Here is a 17,232-nt window from a genome sequence, read left to right on the forward strand (position 1 = left end):
GTCGCCTCGCTTCTAGTCCTTAGGAAACTATGCAGTATTTTGTTTTTTTTATGCATTATTTCTTACATTGTTAGCCCAGAAAATCTTAAGTGTTATTACATACAGCCGGGAAGAACTATTGGATATCAGAGCGACGCCAACTTACCAGCACTACGACTTTCCCGAAGGGGATCCTTTGTTCAAACCAACCAAGGCATTCAAACTGTTTCCAGAGAATGACCCAAAACAACGTCACCGCAGGAGAGGTAGATGGACCACCCACCGCTTCCAAGTATTTTACTCGCTAATGTCCATTCTCTAGATAACAAGGTAGACAAAATTAGGGCTAGGGTTGCTTTCCAGAGACATGTGGATTGTAACATACTCTGTTTCACAGAAACATGGCTCTCTGGGGACATGCTGTCGGAGTCGTTACAACCACCGGGATTCTTTGTGCGTCGCGCCGACAGGAATAAACATCTCTCAGGGAAGAAGAAGGGCGGGGGTGTATGTTTCATGATTAACGACTCATGGTGTAATTGTAACAACATACAGGAGCTCAAGTTCTTCTGTTCACTGGACCTAGAATTCCTCACAATCAAATGCCATCCATATTATCTCCCAAGAGAATTCTTGTCGGTTATTGTCACTGCGGTGTATATCCCCCCCAAGCCGACACCACAACGGCCCTCAAGGAACTCCACTGGACTCTATGCAAACTGGAAACCATATATCCGGAGGCTGCATTTATTGTAGCCAGGGATTTTAACAAAGCAAATTTGAGAACAAGGCTACCTAAAATCTATCAGCATGTCAATTGTAGTACCCGAGCTGGCAAAACACTGGATCACTGCTACTCTAACTTCCGTGATGCATACAAGGCCCTCCCCCGCCCTCCGTTCGGCAAATCCGACCACGAATCCATTTTGCTTCTCCCCTCCTATAGGCAAAAACTCAAACAGGATGTACCCGTGACAAGAACCATTCAACGCTGGTCTGACCAATCGGAATCCACGCTTCAAGATTGTTTTGATCACACGGACTGGGACATGTTCCAGGTAGCCTCAGACAATAATATAGATTAATATGCTGATTCAGTGAGTGAGGTCATAAGGAAGTGCATAGGAGATGTTGTTCCCACTGTGACTATTAAAACCTACCCTAACCAGAAACCGTGGATAGATGGCAGCATTCGGACAAAACTGAAAGCGCCAACCACCGCATTTAACCATGGAAAGATGACAGGGAATATGGCAGAATACAAACAGTGTAGTTTTTCCCTCCACATGGAAATCAAACAAGCGAAACATCAGTATAGGGACAAAGAGGAGTTGCAATTCAATGGCTCAGACATGAGACGCATGTGGCAGGATCTACAGGCAATCACGGACTACAAAAAGAAAACCAGCCACGTCACAGACACCGACATTACGCATCCAGACAAACTAAACACCTTCTTTGCCCGCTTTGAGGATAATACAGTGCCACCGACGTGGACCGCTACCAAGGAGTGTGTGCCTCCTCTCTCCTTCTGTGTGGCCGACGTGAGTAAGACATTTAAACGTGTTAACCCTCACAAGGCTGCCGGCCCAGGCGGCATCCCTAGCCGTGTCCTCAGAGCATGCGCAGACCAGCTGGCTGGGGTGTTTACGGACATATTCAATCTCTCCCTATCCCAGTATGCTGTCCCCACATGCTTCCAGATGGCCACCATAGTTCTTGTACCCAAGAAGGTAAAGGTAACTGAGCTGAATGACTATCGCCCCGTAGCACTCACCTCTGTCATCATGAAGTGCTATGAGAGACTAGTGAAGGATCATATCACCTCTACCTTACCTGTCACCCTAGATCCACTGCAATTTGCATACCGCCCCAATAGGTCCTTAGACAATGCAATCGCCATCACACTGCACACTATCCCATCTGGAAAAGAGGAATTCTTATGTAAGAATGCTGTTCATTGACTACACCATAGTACCCTCCAAGCTCATCAATTTGTTTGAGGCCCTGGGTCTCAAACCCGCCCTGTGCGATTGGGTCCTGGACTTCCTGTACAGGCCGCCCCCAGGTGGTGAACATAGGAAACAACATCTCCACTTTGCTGATCCTCAGCCCTGGGGCCCCACAAGGGTGCATGCTCAGCTCCCTCCTGTACTCCCTGTTCACCCATGACTGCGTAGCCATGCACGCCTCCAACTCGATCAACAATTTTGCAGACGACACAACAGTAGTAGACTTGATCACCAACAATGACGAGACAGCCTACAGGGAGGAGGTGAGGGCACTCGGAGTGTGGTGTCAGGAGAACAACCTCTCACTCAACGTCAACAAAACAAAGGAGATGATTGTGGACTTCAGGAAACAGAAGAGGGAGCACCCCCTTATCCACATCGACGGGACAGCAGTGGAGAAGGTGGAAAGTTTCAAGTTCCTCTGCGTACACATCACTGACAAACTGAAATGGTCCACCCACACAGACAGTGTGGTGAAGAATGCGCAACAGTGCCTCTTCAACCTCAGGAGGCTGAAAAAATGTGGCTTGTCACCTAAAACCCTCACAAACTTCAACAGATGCGCAATTGACAGCATCCTGTTGGGCTGTATCACCGCCCGGTATGGCAACTGCACCGCCCACAACCGCAGGGCTCTCAGGAGGTTGGTGCGGTCCGCACAACACATCACCGGGGGCAAACTACCTGCCCTCCAGGACACCTACAGCACCCAATGTCACAGGATGCCAAAAAGATCATCAAGGACAACAACCACCTGAGCCATTGCCTGTTGACCCCTCTACCATCCAGAAGGCGAGGTCAGTATCTGTGCATCAAAGCTGGGACCGAGAGACTAAAAATAGCTTCTATCTCAAGGCCATCAGACAGCCATCACTAACACAGAGAGGCTGCTGCCTACATACAGACTTTAAATCATTGGCCACTCTAACAAATGGATCACTAGACACTTTATTAATGCCACTTTAATAATGATGTTTACATATCTTGCACTACTCATCCCAGATATATATATATATATATACTGTATTTTATACCATCTATTGTATCTTGTCTATGCCGGTCAGTCATGACCCATCAATATTTATATGTACATATTCTTATTCCATCCCTTTACTTAGATTTGTGTGTATTAGGTAGTTGCTGTGGAATTGTTAGATTACTTGTTAGATATTGCTGCACTGTCAGAACTAAAAGCACAAGCATTTCGCTACACATTTTGCAATAACATATGCTAACCATGTGGATGTGACAAATAACATTTGATTTGATTTGATACACTCTGAATCTACACAGAGAGCTCTAATGGTGTGAATTCCCCTGAAAAGTATTTATTCTAGGGCAAACCTACAAAAACATCTTTATTTGAATCCAGGTTTCTCTGGAGACATAATATTAATTTATACATATCCTCAGAGGGTGGAGGGGGACCTCTGTCAGTGATTTTGACCAGATCACCTGCAGCAATTGAGCTCCTTGTGTACTCACCTATGGTTATAACTGGTTATAACTAGGTATGACTTTGAAAGAAATAAAAATGACCTAACATACTGTTTATGCTTAGTTGCAGTCAAAGCAGCTTATAAAAGTATGTCAGTGGTATGAATACTTGCTAGAACTGTAATACAGAAATCAGTTACCCTCTGAATGTACACATAGTGCTGTATTGGTGTGTATTCTCAGAAAAATAAATATTGTACGGGAAATGTTACATAAATACCAGAATTCCTATAATATCCTCCAATATTATATATGTGCAACTTGTTATGGTATTTGGGTTGCTATAACATTAGGTGTGAAGTAACATTGAGGATTGTAGCATGCTTTTTGTAGCATCCTGCCATAGGCAATCCCACTCCCATTGTCTCACCAGAAGTGATGCTAATGCTGGCTGTGGGGTAAGTAAATAAAGAAAGCCATATTTTTTGTCATTGTCTCTCAGGATCAATGGCTTAATCACTTTTTGTCAATAAAAATACAATTGAAATAAAATGTTGGTGTACCGTCCCTTTAAATGGCAGTCGTATTTAACCACATAAATATGGAAATGAACAGTACCAGTCAAAAGTTTGGACACCTACTCATTCAAGGGTTTTTCTTTATTTTTCTTATTTTCTACGTTGTAGATGTCACATCCTGACCAGTAAAGGGGTTATTTGTTATTATAGTTTGGTCAGGACGTGGCAGGGGGTATTTGTTTTATATGGTTCGGGGTGTGTGTGTATGTAGAGGGGTGTTTGGTTAATGTATTCCGGGGTTTTTGTCATTGTTCTATGTTAGTGTATTTCTATGTTCTGTCTAGTCATTTCTATTTCTATGTTTAGGTAATTGGGGTTGGGGCCTTCAGTTGGAGGCAGCTGTCTATCGTTGCCTCTGATTGAAGGTCCTATAAATAGGAATGTGTTTGTCATGGGATTTGTGGGAGGTTGTTCTTTGCATAGCTGTGTGTTGCCTGCAAGACTGTTTGTCGTCCGTTTATCGGTTTCTTGTTTTGTTTATTAAGTGTTCACATTAAAAGTTCAATATGAGCACTCAACCTGCTGCGCCTTGGTCCATCCATTACGACGACCGTTACAGTAGAATAATAATGAAGACATCAAAACTATGAAATAACACATGAAATCATGTAGTAACCAAACTGGTGTTAAACAAATCAAAATATATTTTATATTTCAGAATCTTCAAAGTAGCCACCCTTTGCCTTGATGAAAGCTTTGCACACTCTTGGCATTCTCTCAACCAGCTGCATGAGGTAGTCACCTGGAATGCATTTCAATTAAGAGGTGTGCCTTGTTAAAAGTTAATTTGTGGAATTTCTTTCCTTCTTAATGCGTTTAAGCCAATCAGTTGTGTTGTGAAGGTAGAGGTAGTATACAGAAGAGAGCCCTATTTGGTAAAAGACCAAGTCCATATTATGGCAAGAACAGCTTAAAAAGCAGAGAAACGACAGTCCATCATTACTTTAAGACATGAAGATCACTCAATACGGAAAGTTTCAAGTGCAGTCGCAAAAATCATCAAGCGTTGTGATGAAACTGGGTCTCAAAAGGACCGCCACTGGAAAGGAAGCCCCAGAGTTACCTCTGCTGCAGAGGATAAGTTCATTAGAGTTACCAGCCTCAGAGTTCAAGTAACAAACACATCTCAACATCAACTGTTCAGAGGTGACTGCGTGAACCAGGTCTTCATGGTCGAATTGCTGCAAAGAAACCACTACTAAAGGACGCCAATAAGAAGAAGAGACTTGCTTGGGCCAAGAAACACGAGCAATTGACATTAGACTGGTGGAAATCTGTCCTTGGTCTGATGAGTCCAAATTTGAGATTTTTGGTTCCAACCACCGTGTCTTTGTGAGACGCAGAGTAGGTGAACGGATGATCTCCGCATGTGTGGTTCCCACCATTAAGTATGGAGGAGGAGGTGAGTCTGGGGTGCTTTGGTCTGGGGTGATGGTCAGTGGTGACACTGTCAGTGATTTATTTAGAATTCAAGGCACACTTATCCAGCATGGCTACCAGAGCATTCTGCAGCGGTATGCCATTCCCATCTGGTTTGCACTTAGTGGGACTATAATTTGTTTTTCAACAGGCGTATTCACCTGGAGCTGGATCCAGTGAAAGATGGAGTGGCCATGGCTAGAAAGCCGGTGACGTCGACCTCCGAACGCCCCTCAAACAAGGAGAGGAGCCGACTTCGGCGGAAGTCATGACACAAAGAGAGGGATGGAGTGCTGCATCAGATGACCTGGCCTCCACAATCACCCGACCTCAAACCAATTGAGATGGTTTAGGAGGAGTTGGACCGCAGAGTGAAGGAAAAGCAGCTAACAAGTGCTCAGCATATGTTGGAACTCCTTCAAGACTGTTGGAAAATAATTCCTCATGAAGCTGGTTGAGAGAATGCCAAGAGTGTACAAAGCTGTCATCAAGGCAAAGGGTGGCTACTTTGAAGAATATAAAATCTAAAATATATTTTGATTTGTTTAACACTTTTCTGGTTACTGCATGATTCCATTTGTGTTATTTCATAGTTTTTATGTCTTCACTATTATCCTACAATGTAGACAATAGTAAAAATCAAGAAAAACCCTTGAATGAGTAGGTGTGTCCAAATTTTTGGCCTGGTATTGTATATTTACTTCAAAATTCAAAAAACTAAATGATACTACAATCAAATGATGTTAAATCAGCTTTTTGTACTGATGCTGATTGTACTTTGGAAAAAAGCTGCACATTATTTAAAGGGACATTTCACCACTGCTCTTTCACTTTATACGTCTATGATTATTAATATGTTTCTAACATATAATATGTAAGCAAACCACAATATTCAGAATTCATAGTGATTTCAGGACGTAGTACCACCCCTGTCGAAGTGGATCTAGTTGAGAATGGGAGTCAACAGGTAGCTAGCTAACATTACTCACTGGGCCTACCACTCATTCAAAGATCATCAGCTTCTGAATAACTATTTATTTGTATTTTTGTGACCATAACAACTGTAAAGTTAGGTAATGGTGTGGTGCTGAGTACCTGGATGAGCAAACAAGCAAGCATAGGCTGCTGGGGTAATGTTTCATGATTTATCTTAGAAGTTGAGCAGAGGCAGAGGCTAAGGTGACTGGCCTATGTGTTCTATTTACAGAGTCCGGTCCCATCAACATCTGCAGTGGCATCAACATCAAGCTCAGCACAAGGAACTAGTGTCAGTCACCTAGAGCTAAATAAATATACTGTAGCTGGGCGTACAATGTATTCGGAAAATATTCAGACCCCTTGATTTTTTCCACATTTTGTTACGTTACAGCCTTATTCTGAAAAGGACTCCATAATGACGAAGCAAAAACAGGTTTTTAAACATTTTTGCAAATGTATTAAAAATAGCATCACATTTACATACAGTGATGGAAAAAAGTATTTGATCCCCTGCTGATTTTGTATGTTTGCCCACTGACAAAGAAATGATCAGTCTATAATTTTAATGGTAGGTTTATTTGACCAGTGAGAGACAGAATAACAACAAAAAAATCCAGAAAAACGCATGTCAAAAATGTTATAAATTGATTTGCATTTTAATGAGGGAAATAAGTATTTGACCTCCTCTCAATCAGAAAGATTTCTGGCTCCCAGTTGTCTTTTATACAGGTAATGAGCTGAGATTAGGAGCACACTCTTAAAGGGAGTACTCCTAATCTCAGTTTGTTACCTGTATAAAAGACACCTGTCCACAGAAGCAATCAATCAATCAGATTCCAAACTCTCCACCATGGCCAAGACCAAAAAGCTCTCCAAGGATGTCAGGGACAAGATTGTAGACCTACACAAGGCTGGAATGGGCTACAAGACCATCGCCAAGCAGCTTGGTGAGAAGGTGACAACAGTTGGTGTGATTATTCGCAAATGGAAGAAACACAAAAGAACTGTCAATCTCCCTCGGCCTGGGGCTCCATGCAAGATCTCACCTCGTGGAGTTGCAATGATCATGAGAACGGTGAGGAATCAGCCCAGAACTACATGGGAGGATCTTGTCAATGATCTCAAGGCAGCTGGGACCATAGTCACCAAGAAAACACACTACGCCGTGGTAACCCACTACGCCGTGAAGGACTGAAATCCTGCAGCGCCCGCAAGGTCCCCCTGCTCAAGAAAGCACATATACATGCCCGTCCGAAGTTTGCCAATGAACATCTGAATGATTCAGAGGACAACTGGGTGAAAGTGTTGTGGTCAGATGAGACCAAAATGGAGCTCTTTGGCATCAACTCAACTCGCCATGTTTGGAGGAGGAGGAATGCTGCCTATGACCCCAAGAACACCATCCCCACCATCAAACATGGAGGTGGAACCGTTATGCTTTGGGGGTGTTTTTCTGCTAAGGGGACAGGACAACTTCACCGCATCAAAGGGACGATGGATGGGGCCATGTACTGTCAAATCTTGGGTGAGAACCTCCTTCCCTTAGCCAGGGTATTGAAAATGGGTCATGGATGGGTATTCCAGCATGACAATGACCCAAAACACATGGCCAAGGCAACAAAGGAGTGGCTGACGAAGAAGCACATTAAGGTCCTGGAGTGGCCTAGCCAGTCTCCAGACCTTAATCCCATAGAAAATCTGTGGAGGGAGCTGAAGGTTCGAGTTGCCAAACGTCAGCCTCGAAACCTTAATGACTTGGAGAAGATCTGCAAAGAGGAGTGGGACAAAATCCCTCCTGAGATGTGTGCAAACCTGGTGGCCAACTACAAGAAACGTCTGACCTCTGTGATAGCCAACAAGGGTTTTGCCACCAAGCACTAAGTCATGTTTTGCAGAGGGGTCAAATACTTCTGTCCCTCATTAAAATGCAAATCAATTTATAACGTTTTTGACATGCGTTTTTCTGGATTTTTTTGTTGTTATTCTGTCTCTCACTGTTCAAATAAACCTACTATTAAAATTATAGACTGATCATTTCTTTGTCAGTGGGCAAATGTACAAAATCAGCAGGGGATCAAATACTTTTTTCCCTCACTGTAAGTATTCAGACCCTTTACTCAGTACTTTGTTGAAGCGCCTTCGGCAGCGATTACAGTTTTGAGTCTTCTTGGGTATGACGCTACAAGCTTGGCACACCTGTATTTGGGGAGTTTCTCCCATTCTTCTGTGCAGATCCTCTCAAGCTCTGCCAGGTTGGATGGGGAGCGTTGCTGCACACCTATTTTCAGATCTCTCCAGAGATGTTCGATCGGGTTCAAGTCTGAGCTCTGTCTGGGCCATTAATGGACATTCAGAGACTTGTCCTGAAGCCACTCCTGAGTTGTCTTGGCTGTGTGCTTAGGGTCATTGTTCTGTTGGAAGGTGAGCCTTCACCCCAGTCTGAGGTCAAGAGTGCTCTCGAGCAGGTTTTCATCAAGGATCACTCTGTACTTTGCTCCATTCATCATTCCCTCGATCCTGACTAGTCTTCCAGTCCCTGCCGCTGAAAAACATCCGCACAGCATGATGCTGCCACCACCATGCTTCACCGTAAGCATGGTGCCAGGTTTCCTCCAGACAGGATGTTTGGCGTTCAGGCCAAATAATTCAATCTTGGTTTCATCAGACTAGAGAATCTTGTTTCTCATGGTCTGAGAGTCCTTTAGGTGCCTTTTGGCAAACTCCAAGCGGGCTGTCATGTGCCTTTTACGGAGTAGTGGCTTCCGTCTGGCCACTCTACCATAAAGTCCTGATTGGTGGAGTGCTGCAGAGATGATTGTCCTTCTGGAATGTTCTCCCATCTCCACAGATGAACTCTGGAGCTCTGTCAGAGTGATCATCGGGTTCTTGGTCACCTCCCTGACCAAGGCCCTTCTTCCCCAATTGCTCAGTTTGGCTGGGCGGCCAGCTCTAGGAAGAGTCTTGGTGGTTCCAAACTTCTTCCATTTAGGAATGATGGCGGCCATTGTGTTCTTGGGGACTTTCATTGCTGCAGAAATGTTTTGGTAACTTTCCCCAGAGCCGTACCTCGACACAATCCTGTCACAGAGCCCAACGGACAATTCCTTCGACCTCATGGATGGTTTTTGCAATGACATGCAATGTCAACTGTGTGCTCTTATATAGACAGGTGTGTGCCTTTCCAAATCTTGCCCAACACAAGACAATGTTCACCAGCTAAAGAACATTCAGGATCCTGCCTGGAACATTCAGCCAACACAACATCCATATTCAGTTAGACTGATGATGTAGTATATTAGGTACTCACACTCACTTCCGGGATAGCACGAGAGGCGGGAACCGGAAAGACTGGGCCATGGAGGTGCACAGGTGGCCTTGACCACACCGCCTGCACAACCCATCCTGGCTGGATGGAACTAGCAACCCTGCACGAGCGGGGTGCTGGTACAGGGCGAACTGGGCTGTGCAGGGGCCTGATGGTTGCCGTGCATAGAGCGGGAGTAGGGTAGCCTGGTCCTAGGAGGCGTACCGGCGACCAGATGCGCTGTGCAGGCATCCTCCCACCAGGCTGGATGCCCACTCTAGCACGGCATCTGCGAGGGGCTGGAATGGGCACCGGACTGTGCGTGCGTATGGGTGAGATAGTGCGCACCTCAGCAAAACACGGCGCCCTCCACTCCATACGCTCCTCCACATAATCACGGGTAGCTGGCTTATGGCTCTTCCTTGGCCTAACCAAACTACCCGTGTGCCCCCCCCAAAAAATTATTGGGGGTGCCTCTCCGGCTTCCTCGCCAGTCGTGTACCCCGGTAGCGTTCCCGGTCCTCACCAGCCTTTCGCCGTTCCTCCCTCTCTCTTTCCACCTGTCCCCATGGAAGGCGATCCTTTCCAGCCTGGATCTCCTCCCAAGTGTAGGAGCCTTTTCCCTCCAAGATCTCCTCCCAGGTCCATTTCTCACCATAGTCCATGTACTCAGCGTTCCTCTCCTTTTTCCGCTGCTTGGTCTTGTTTAGGTGGGTGGTTCTGTCATAATTGTTGAAGCCGTGTTGAATGGACCAAACTGCAGGCGGAATGTGGATACTCATCTTTTAATGTAAAGAATAATAAATAAAGCAAAGGATACACAAACCTAAGTGACAAACATACTCCTAAATATATGACTCCCAATCAGGAACAACGATCCCCAGCTGTTCCTGATCAGGAGTCACAAGACTAACACAGAAACAGACATACTAGACAACACATACAGACTTCTTCTGCCACGTCCTGACCAAAATACTACACCACTACTCCCGCTGCTGGTCAGGACGTGACACCGTCATATCGCTCAGGAATGAGACGTGTTCTGTCTCCTAGAGATGAACGTACTTTGGTGCGAAAAGTGCAAATCAATACCAGAACAACAGCAAAGGACCTTGTGAAGATGCTGGAGGAAACAGGTACAAAAACATCTATATCCACAGTAAAACGATTCCTATATCGACATAACCTGAAAGTCCGCTCAGCAAGGAAGAAGCCACTGCTTCAAAACCCCCATAAAAAAAAGCCAGACTACGGTTTGCAACTGCACATGGAGAAATGTCCTCTGGTCTGATGAAACAAAAATAGAACTGTTTGGCCATAATGACCATTGTTAAGTTTGGTGGAAAAAGGGGGAGGCTTGCAAGCCGAAGAACACCATCCCAACCGTGAAGCACGGGGGTGTCAGCATCATGTTGTAGGGGTGCTTTGCTGCAGGAGGGACTGGTGCACTTCACAAAATAGATGACATCATGAGAAAATACAATTATGTGGATATATTGAAGCAACATCTCAAGACATCAGTCAGGAAGTTAATGCTTGGTTGCAAATGGGTCTTCCAAATGGACAATGACCCCAAGCATACTTCCAAAGTTGTGGTAAAATGGCTTAAGGACAACAAAGTCAAGGTATTGGAGTGGCCATCATAAAGCCCTGACCTCAATCCCATAGGAAATTTGTGGGCAGAACTGAAAAAGCGTGTGCGAGCAAGGAGGACTCAGGTACACCAGCTCTGTCAGGAGGAATGAGCCAAAATTCACCCAACTTATTGTGGGAAGCTTGTGGAAGGCTACCCAAAATGTTTGACCCAAGTTAAGCAATTTAAAGGCAATGCTACCAAATACTAATTGAGTGTATGTAAACTTCTGACCCACTGGGAATGTGATGAAAGAAATAAAAGCTGAAATAAATAAATCATTCTCTCTACTATTATTCTGACATTTCACATTCTTAAAATAAAGTGGTGATCCTAACTGACCTAAGACAGGGAGTTTTATAAGGATTAAATGTCAGGAGTTTTGAAAAACTGAGTTTAAATGTATTTGGCTAAGGTGTATATAATCTTCCGACTTCAACTGTATATCATTCACATTTACAACCACACATGGACAGACAGACAGACAGACAGACAGACAGACAGACAGACAGACAGACAGACAGACAGACAGACAGACAGACAGACAGACAGACAGACAGACAGACAGACAGACAGACAGACAGACAGACAGACAGACAGACAGACAGACAGACAGACAGACAGACAGACAGACAGACAGACAGACAGACAGACAGTCTTGTATTACTAACCTTGTGGTGACACACAATTCAGTACAATTTAAAATCCTATTTTCCATAACCCCTAAACCTAACCTGTACCCTAACCTTAACTCTAACCTTAACCCGAAAACCTAACCTTAACCCTAGCTCCTAACCCTAAAACTAATGCTACTGTAGCTCCTAACCCTAAACCTAATTCTAACCCTATCACTAATTCTAACCTTAATCCTAAACCACCACACCTGTGTTGGGGACTTCTGGTCCCTCTCTCTCACACACACGCAAACACACCCATACACGCACACACACACATATACACACTTTATTTAAAATATGATTTTAATAAAAGAGATGTCAAAAAAACATGATGACGTTATTCTGGCGGTGTAATACATGGAGGGAGGGAGGGGTATGATGCATCATTATCGGGGTAGGTTTGTGTGTTCACAGTTTGATTGGTGGTTAATGCAATCTCTGAGCCTCTGTCAACTTCTGCTGATCTACTGGCTTTAGAATAAAACTGTTTCAACAGAAAGTAATAACTAATGGAATCCAAGAAGCAGTTTGTGGTAGCGATCCATTCACAAACCTGCCAAAAACCATCCCAGTCTAACGTTTCCCAGTGGTTTGTTTTGGCCAGGTATTTCAGCAGAAACCCAAGATGGATGGGGGTGTAGCAAACCACAAAGACGATCAGGTTGGCTGTTATAATGCCAATGATGTTCCTCTTCTCCACAGTGGTTTCTTCCTGATCCTTCTCCTTCAGCAGAACCATTATGGTCTGTGTGGAACAGAACACTATAATCAAGAGTGGGAGAAGGTACCCCAGCACTTCTAGAACCGCAAGGAACCCAACAGGCAATGGGATTTCTTTACATCTCTGATAGCATGTCAATAGTTTTTGGGGATGGTTGGCATCACTGAACACACCACAAATCATTACTACCATGACCCATATGGCCCCACACACCGCCACAGCCACCTTCTTTGATCGCCACGCTCTGGTCTGGAACGGGAACTTGACCACCAGGAAGCGGTGGACGCTGATGGCGGTGACGGTGAAGATACTGGCGTACATGTTGATGTAATGTGTTGAGATGAGAAACGAGCAGAAGGGCGTTATGGGCAGACTCTGGAAGGCATCATAGATGCGGAAAGGGAGGAAGAGGATTAGGGCACAGTCGGCGGCGGCGAGGTTCAGCATGAAGATGTGTGTGTCCGTCCACGTGGCCCGTTTGATGAAGAAGACACGTAGAGACGCCATGTTGAGTAGCAGGCCCACCAGAAACACAGAAAGGTAGCTCACACCTTGGAGGATGTGTATGTGGATGGTGTTCGTGTCACACATAGCTACCTAAAGAGAGATTATAAAAACATAATTTACTGTTCTTTTTCTCTGAGTGTAGAAAGTTTTTTTTGCAGAGTTCACGACCTGCTACACTTGTGAGAAGCAAGACAAGCCACACCCCCAAGACAACTCTCGTTTGCCTTCATTCATGGCCGCAAGCATTTCATAATGAGCACAGATGAAAAACTAAGCCATATCAGGAAGTGCAGTTGCCTTTTAATCTGCTCTAATGTGAAGTAAATTGAGGACAAACCTGCACCTTAATCCCATTTCTTTCATCTCTGGTCTCTTTTCAGATGAGTGCAGATGATTTTATATATATATATATTCATTTAACTAGGCAAGTCAGTTAAGAACAAATTCTTATTTACAATGACGGCCTACCCCAGCCAAACCCGGACGACGCTGGGCCAATTGTGCGCCGCCCTATGGGACTCCCAATCACGGCCGGATGTGATTCAACCTGGATTTGAACTGTAGTGATGCCTCTTGCACTGAGATGCAGTGCCTTAGACCGCTGCGCCACTCAGGAGTCAAGAATGAAGTAAAGGCAAGGAGAGAATCCACTTCAGACTATTGAGCTGCACTCACAGTAGTAGACTCTTGGTCTAATATGAGTATTTGTGTGCACCAGATCTACAGGAACCATGCGGCTCCTCAGTGCATAAACATACCTTATTTAGCCAGACAGTCATATAAACATAATCATACCTGTTATTTCTCCCCTCTTCTTTCACTTTCACTCTCAGGGACTGATGTTATATTACTCCTTCCAACGAAAAGGCTTTAGAATAAGTTGCTTTTTTATTTTTGTCACTTGTCAGGGTAAAACTGCAAGTCAGGCGTCTACAGTTAAAAGGAAATGAGAGTTATGTATGTTTCTGATTCATAATGGTGTGGGTTTCCCACTAACTGACTAACATCTCTGCAAAACCACAAATAGGTTATCTTTTAAAATTGTTCACCGAGGCACAGTATTGCACGGTGAAATACATCTTTGATACATTGCAAATATTGTCAGTAGATTGGATTATCACAATATACTGTTGTTGTTAAAGTGAAAATGTGACATTTACAGTATTCATACCCTTTGACTTATTCCACATTTTGTTGTGTTACAGTCTGAATTCAAAATGGATTAAATACTCAAACAAAAATCTCACCCATCTACACACAATACCCCAATTTTAGCAAATTTATTGAAAATGAAATACAGAAATATCTGATTTACATAAGTGTTCACACCACTGAGTCAGTACTTTGTAGAAGCACCATTGGCAGCAATTACAGCTGTGATTCTTTCTAGGTAAGTCTGTAAGCGCATTCCACAGCTGAATTGTGCAGCATTTGCCCATTATTCTTTTCAAAGGTCTTCAAGCTCTGTCAAATTGGTTGTTGATCATTGCTAGACAACAATTTTCAGGTCTTGCCATAGATTTCCAAATAGATTTAAGTTAAAGCTGTAACTCGGCCACACAGGAACATTCATTGTCTACGTGCTTATATATGTGTAGTGATTGGGTGTATTGATACCCCATCCAAAGTGTAATTAATAACTTCACCATGCTCAAAGAGATATTCAATGTCTGTTTATTTTTATCTACCAATAGATGCCCTTCATTGCGAGAAATTGGAAAACCTCCCTGGTCTTTGTGGTTGAATCTGTGTTTGAAATGTACTGCTCAACTGAGGGACCTTACAGATAATTGTGTGTGGGGTCCAGAGATGAGGTAGTCATTTAAAAAGTATGCAACGTATTATGTGACTTCTTAAGCACATTTGTACTCCTGAACATATTTAGGCTTGTCATAACAAAGGGGTTGAATGAATATTTGTTTTATTAATAAGCAACAAAAAAAATCCACTTTGACATTATGGGGCATTGTGTGTAGGCCAATGACCAAGAACATCAAAACGTAATCATTTTTAAATTCAAGCTGTAACACAACGAAATTTGGAAAAACTCAAGGTGTGTGAATACTTTCTGAAGGCACTGTGTCAGAAATACTCCATAAATAGCCATATGTGTAGCCTACATCATTTAATATTTTTAAGACCAAATATTACTTACCTTTCAACTGAACTTTTCTATTGTCAGAACTTTAGAATGCCCGATTTAGGATCTGAAACTCAGTTCTATGTTACAATTTTACATATATTGCTAAATGCTCATTTGGGACTTCTGTAAAGTATGGTCTATCTTCCTAGCTTCTATCTAAACCTTGATAGAGGAAGTATATGTCAGTCACATAAAAAGACTATGTGGGGTGATCCAAACCTCAATTTGCATGTTTTGCTTTGTGACTGGTTAGGGAGGAAGCAGTGTTGCTATGTCAACAGGGCCGTGGGAGAGTGAAGTATAGTCTGGCCAGGGTGTACAGTATTGACCTGTGTCACGTACAGTAAACCACTGGCTGCTCTTTGTACTCAAACAGAATGATGAAGGTAGAAACAAATGCACAGAGGGTTGTGTACATGACACTGCAACAAAATTTCCCCATGGGGACAATAAAGTCAGTAAGTTAGTAAGGGTGTTGTTTCACCAGAATATGTTCAGACGAGAGAGTTTTACTTTACTCAACTCCCTCCTCTGAAACTGAAATGTTGAAATAATCACTCAACTGTTACAGTTTTTTTGGTGGTATTCATGTAACTGTATAGGTCATTAGACACTGTAGCCAAGATTTGTGTGATTTTGAAAGGCAAAAAATAATGCAAAACTGTATTTTCATCTTGACCCTCTCACCTCTCTTCAAATTGAGGCATTTTTCTTCCATTCCTTTTTGTCTTACACAATATCTCATCAAGGGACAATTTCCGTCAGGAGTGTTGAAGGGGAAAAACGGGTCAGCGGGGAGACGGAAGTAGAGGTCGGAGGTCATGACTGGAGCACCAGGGGACTGATTGGACAAGAAGAAATTGATTGTCTTCTTCTGAAAGACTGTCTTTCCAGCTCCAATCATCCCGAAAAGCAATGTTGTAAATGGGTCAGTGTTTCATTCTGAGAAATTTAGAGAATGAAAAGAGAGGTAAATTGCTGTTTTGACAATTGGAGTGAAAATTGGACCAAGAAATGACCTGTGACAAGCAGCCTTGAAGGAAATAGGTCACACTTTCAAATTGTGTCATTGTGATATTTTCTGGTACTTCTGATTGGAAACAAGTCTCCCATTCTCTCTTCTCTTTCTCCTATTTTTCCATTTCCTTCTCCTTCTTATTTTCCTTATCTTTCTTTCCCTCTCTCTCTCCCCCTCCCAAACAGCACCCATCAACAACAGACTGACATTATGAATCCAAACCACCACTCGCCATGGCTGACTCGCTCCTCCATCACGCCATTCTACATTATTTTCAGTGAGATTTATTTTAGCATTTAATTTCACCATCATTTCAGCTCTTATAGCTTCATCAGGGTGGCATGGTATTTCACAACCAAGCCAAACAAGATGAGGGGAGCAGGACTAACCAGACTAACCAGCCTGTTGATCTGGGATCGTATTCATTCAATTTTGTTTTAGCATTTTGGTCATTTAACAGATGCTCTTATCATTGTCCACCTTTCTCACTCTATGTTTAAAGCGTCTCGGAGTATGAGTGCTGATCTAGAATCAGTTTTGCCTTTTACAGTAGATCGTGATGAGTAACATTACATGGACCTAGATCAGCAATCCTACAATTGAATACAGCCCTTAAACTCATTTTAATGAAGATGCAACTCGAACCAGGAGAACACAACAACAACAACACCAGAGAATCAGAGCTGGTTACATTTGGCAATAGTGTACCCTCCAGGTATGTCAGCACAGTACAGTCCAGTCTGTGTCAAGAAGTCTATACCTTTATGGCACAGGTCAGTTTACACGGTTCAAGCCGGTTTGGCAGCAAAATGCCTGGGAAGTACTT

The 17,232-nt window shown here is 43.4% G+C and overlaps 1 protein-coding gene across 1 annotated transcript; it reads right to left on the minus strand.

Moving 5' to 3' along the window:
- Positions 1–12,214: 12,214 nt before the first annotated feature.
- LOC106599936 (G-protein coupled receptor 55) lies at positions 12,215–15,574 on the minus strand. Its single transcript, XM_014191278.3, has 3 exons — positions 15,401–15,574; positions 14,041–14,175; positions 12,215–13,335 (listed from the first exon to the last, which is right to left on the minus strand). The coding sequence occupies exon 3, from the start codon at positions 13,327–13,329 to the stop codon at positions 12,355–12,357; it is 975 nt and encodes a 324-aa protein (XP_014046753.1). The 5' UTR covers positions 13,330–13,335; positions 14,041–14,175; positions 15,401–15,574; the 3' UTR covers positions 12,215–12,354.
- Between the last annotated feature and the right edge of the window lie 1,658 nt (positions 15,575–17,232).

This window comes from Salmo salar, chromosome 03, assembly GCF_965601325.2.
Source record: "Salmo salar chromosome 03, fSalSal1, whole genome shotgun sequence".
NCBI lineage: Eukaryota > Metazoa > Chordata > Actinopteri > Salmoniformes > Salmonidae > Salmo > Salmo salar.

Coding starts and splice junctions, on each gene's coding strand:
- LOC106599936 (XM_014191278.3), bottom strand. CDS start 13,329: ATGTGTGACACGAACACCATCCACATACACATCCTCCAAGGTGTGAGC.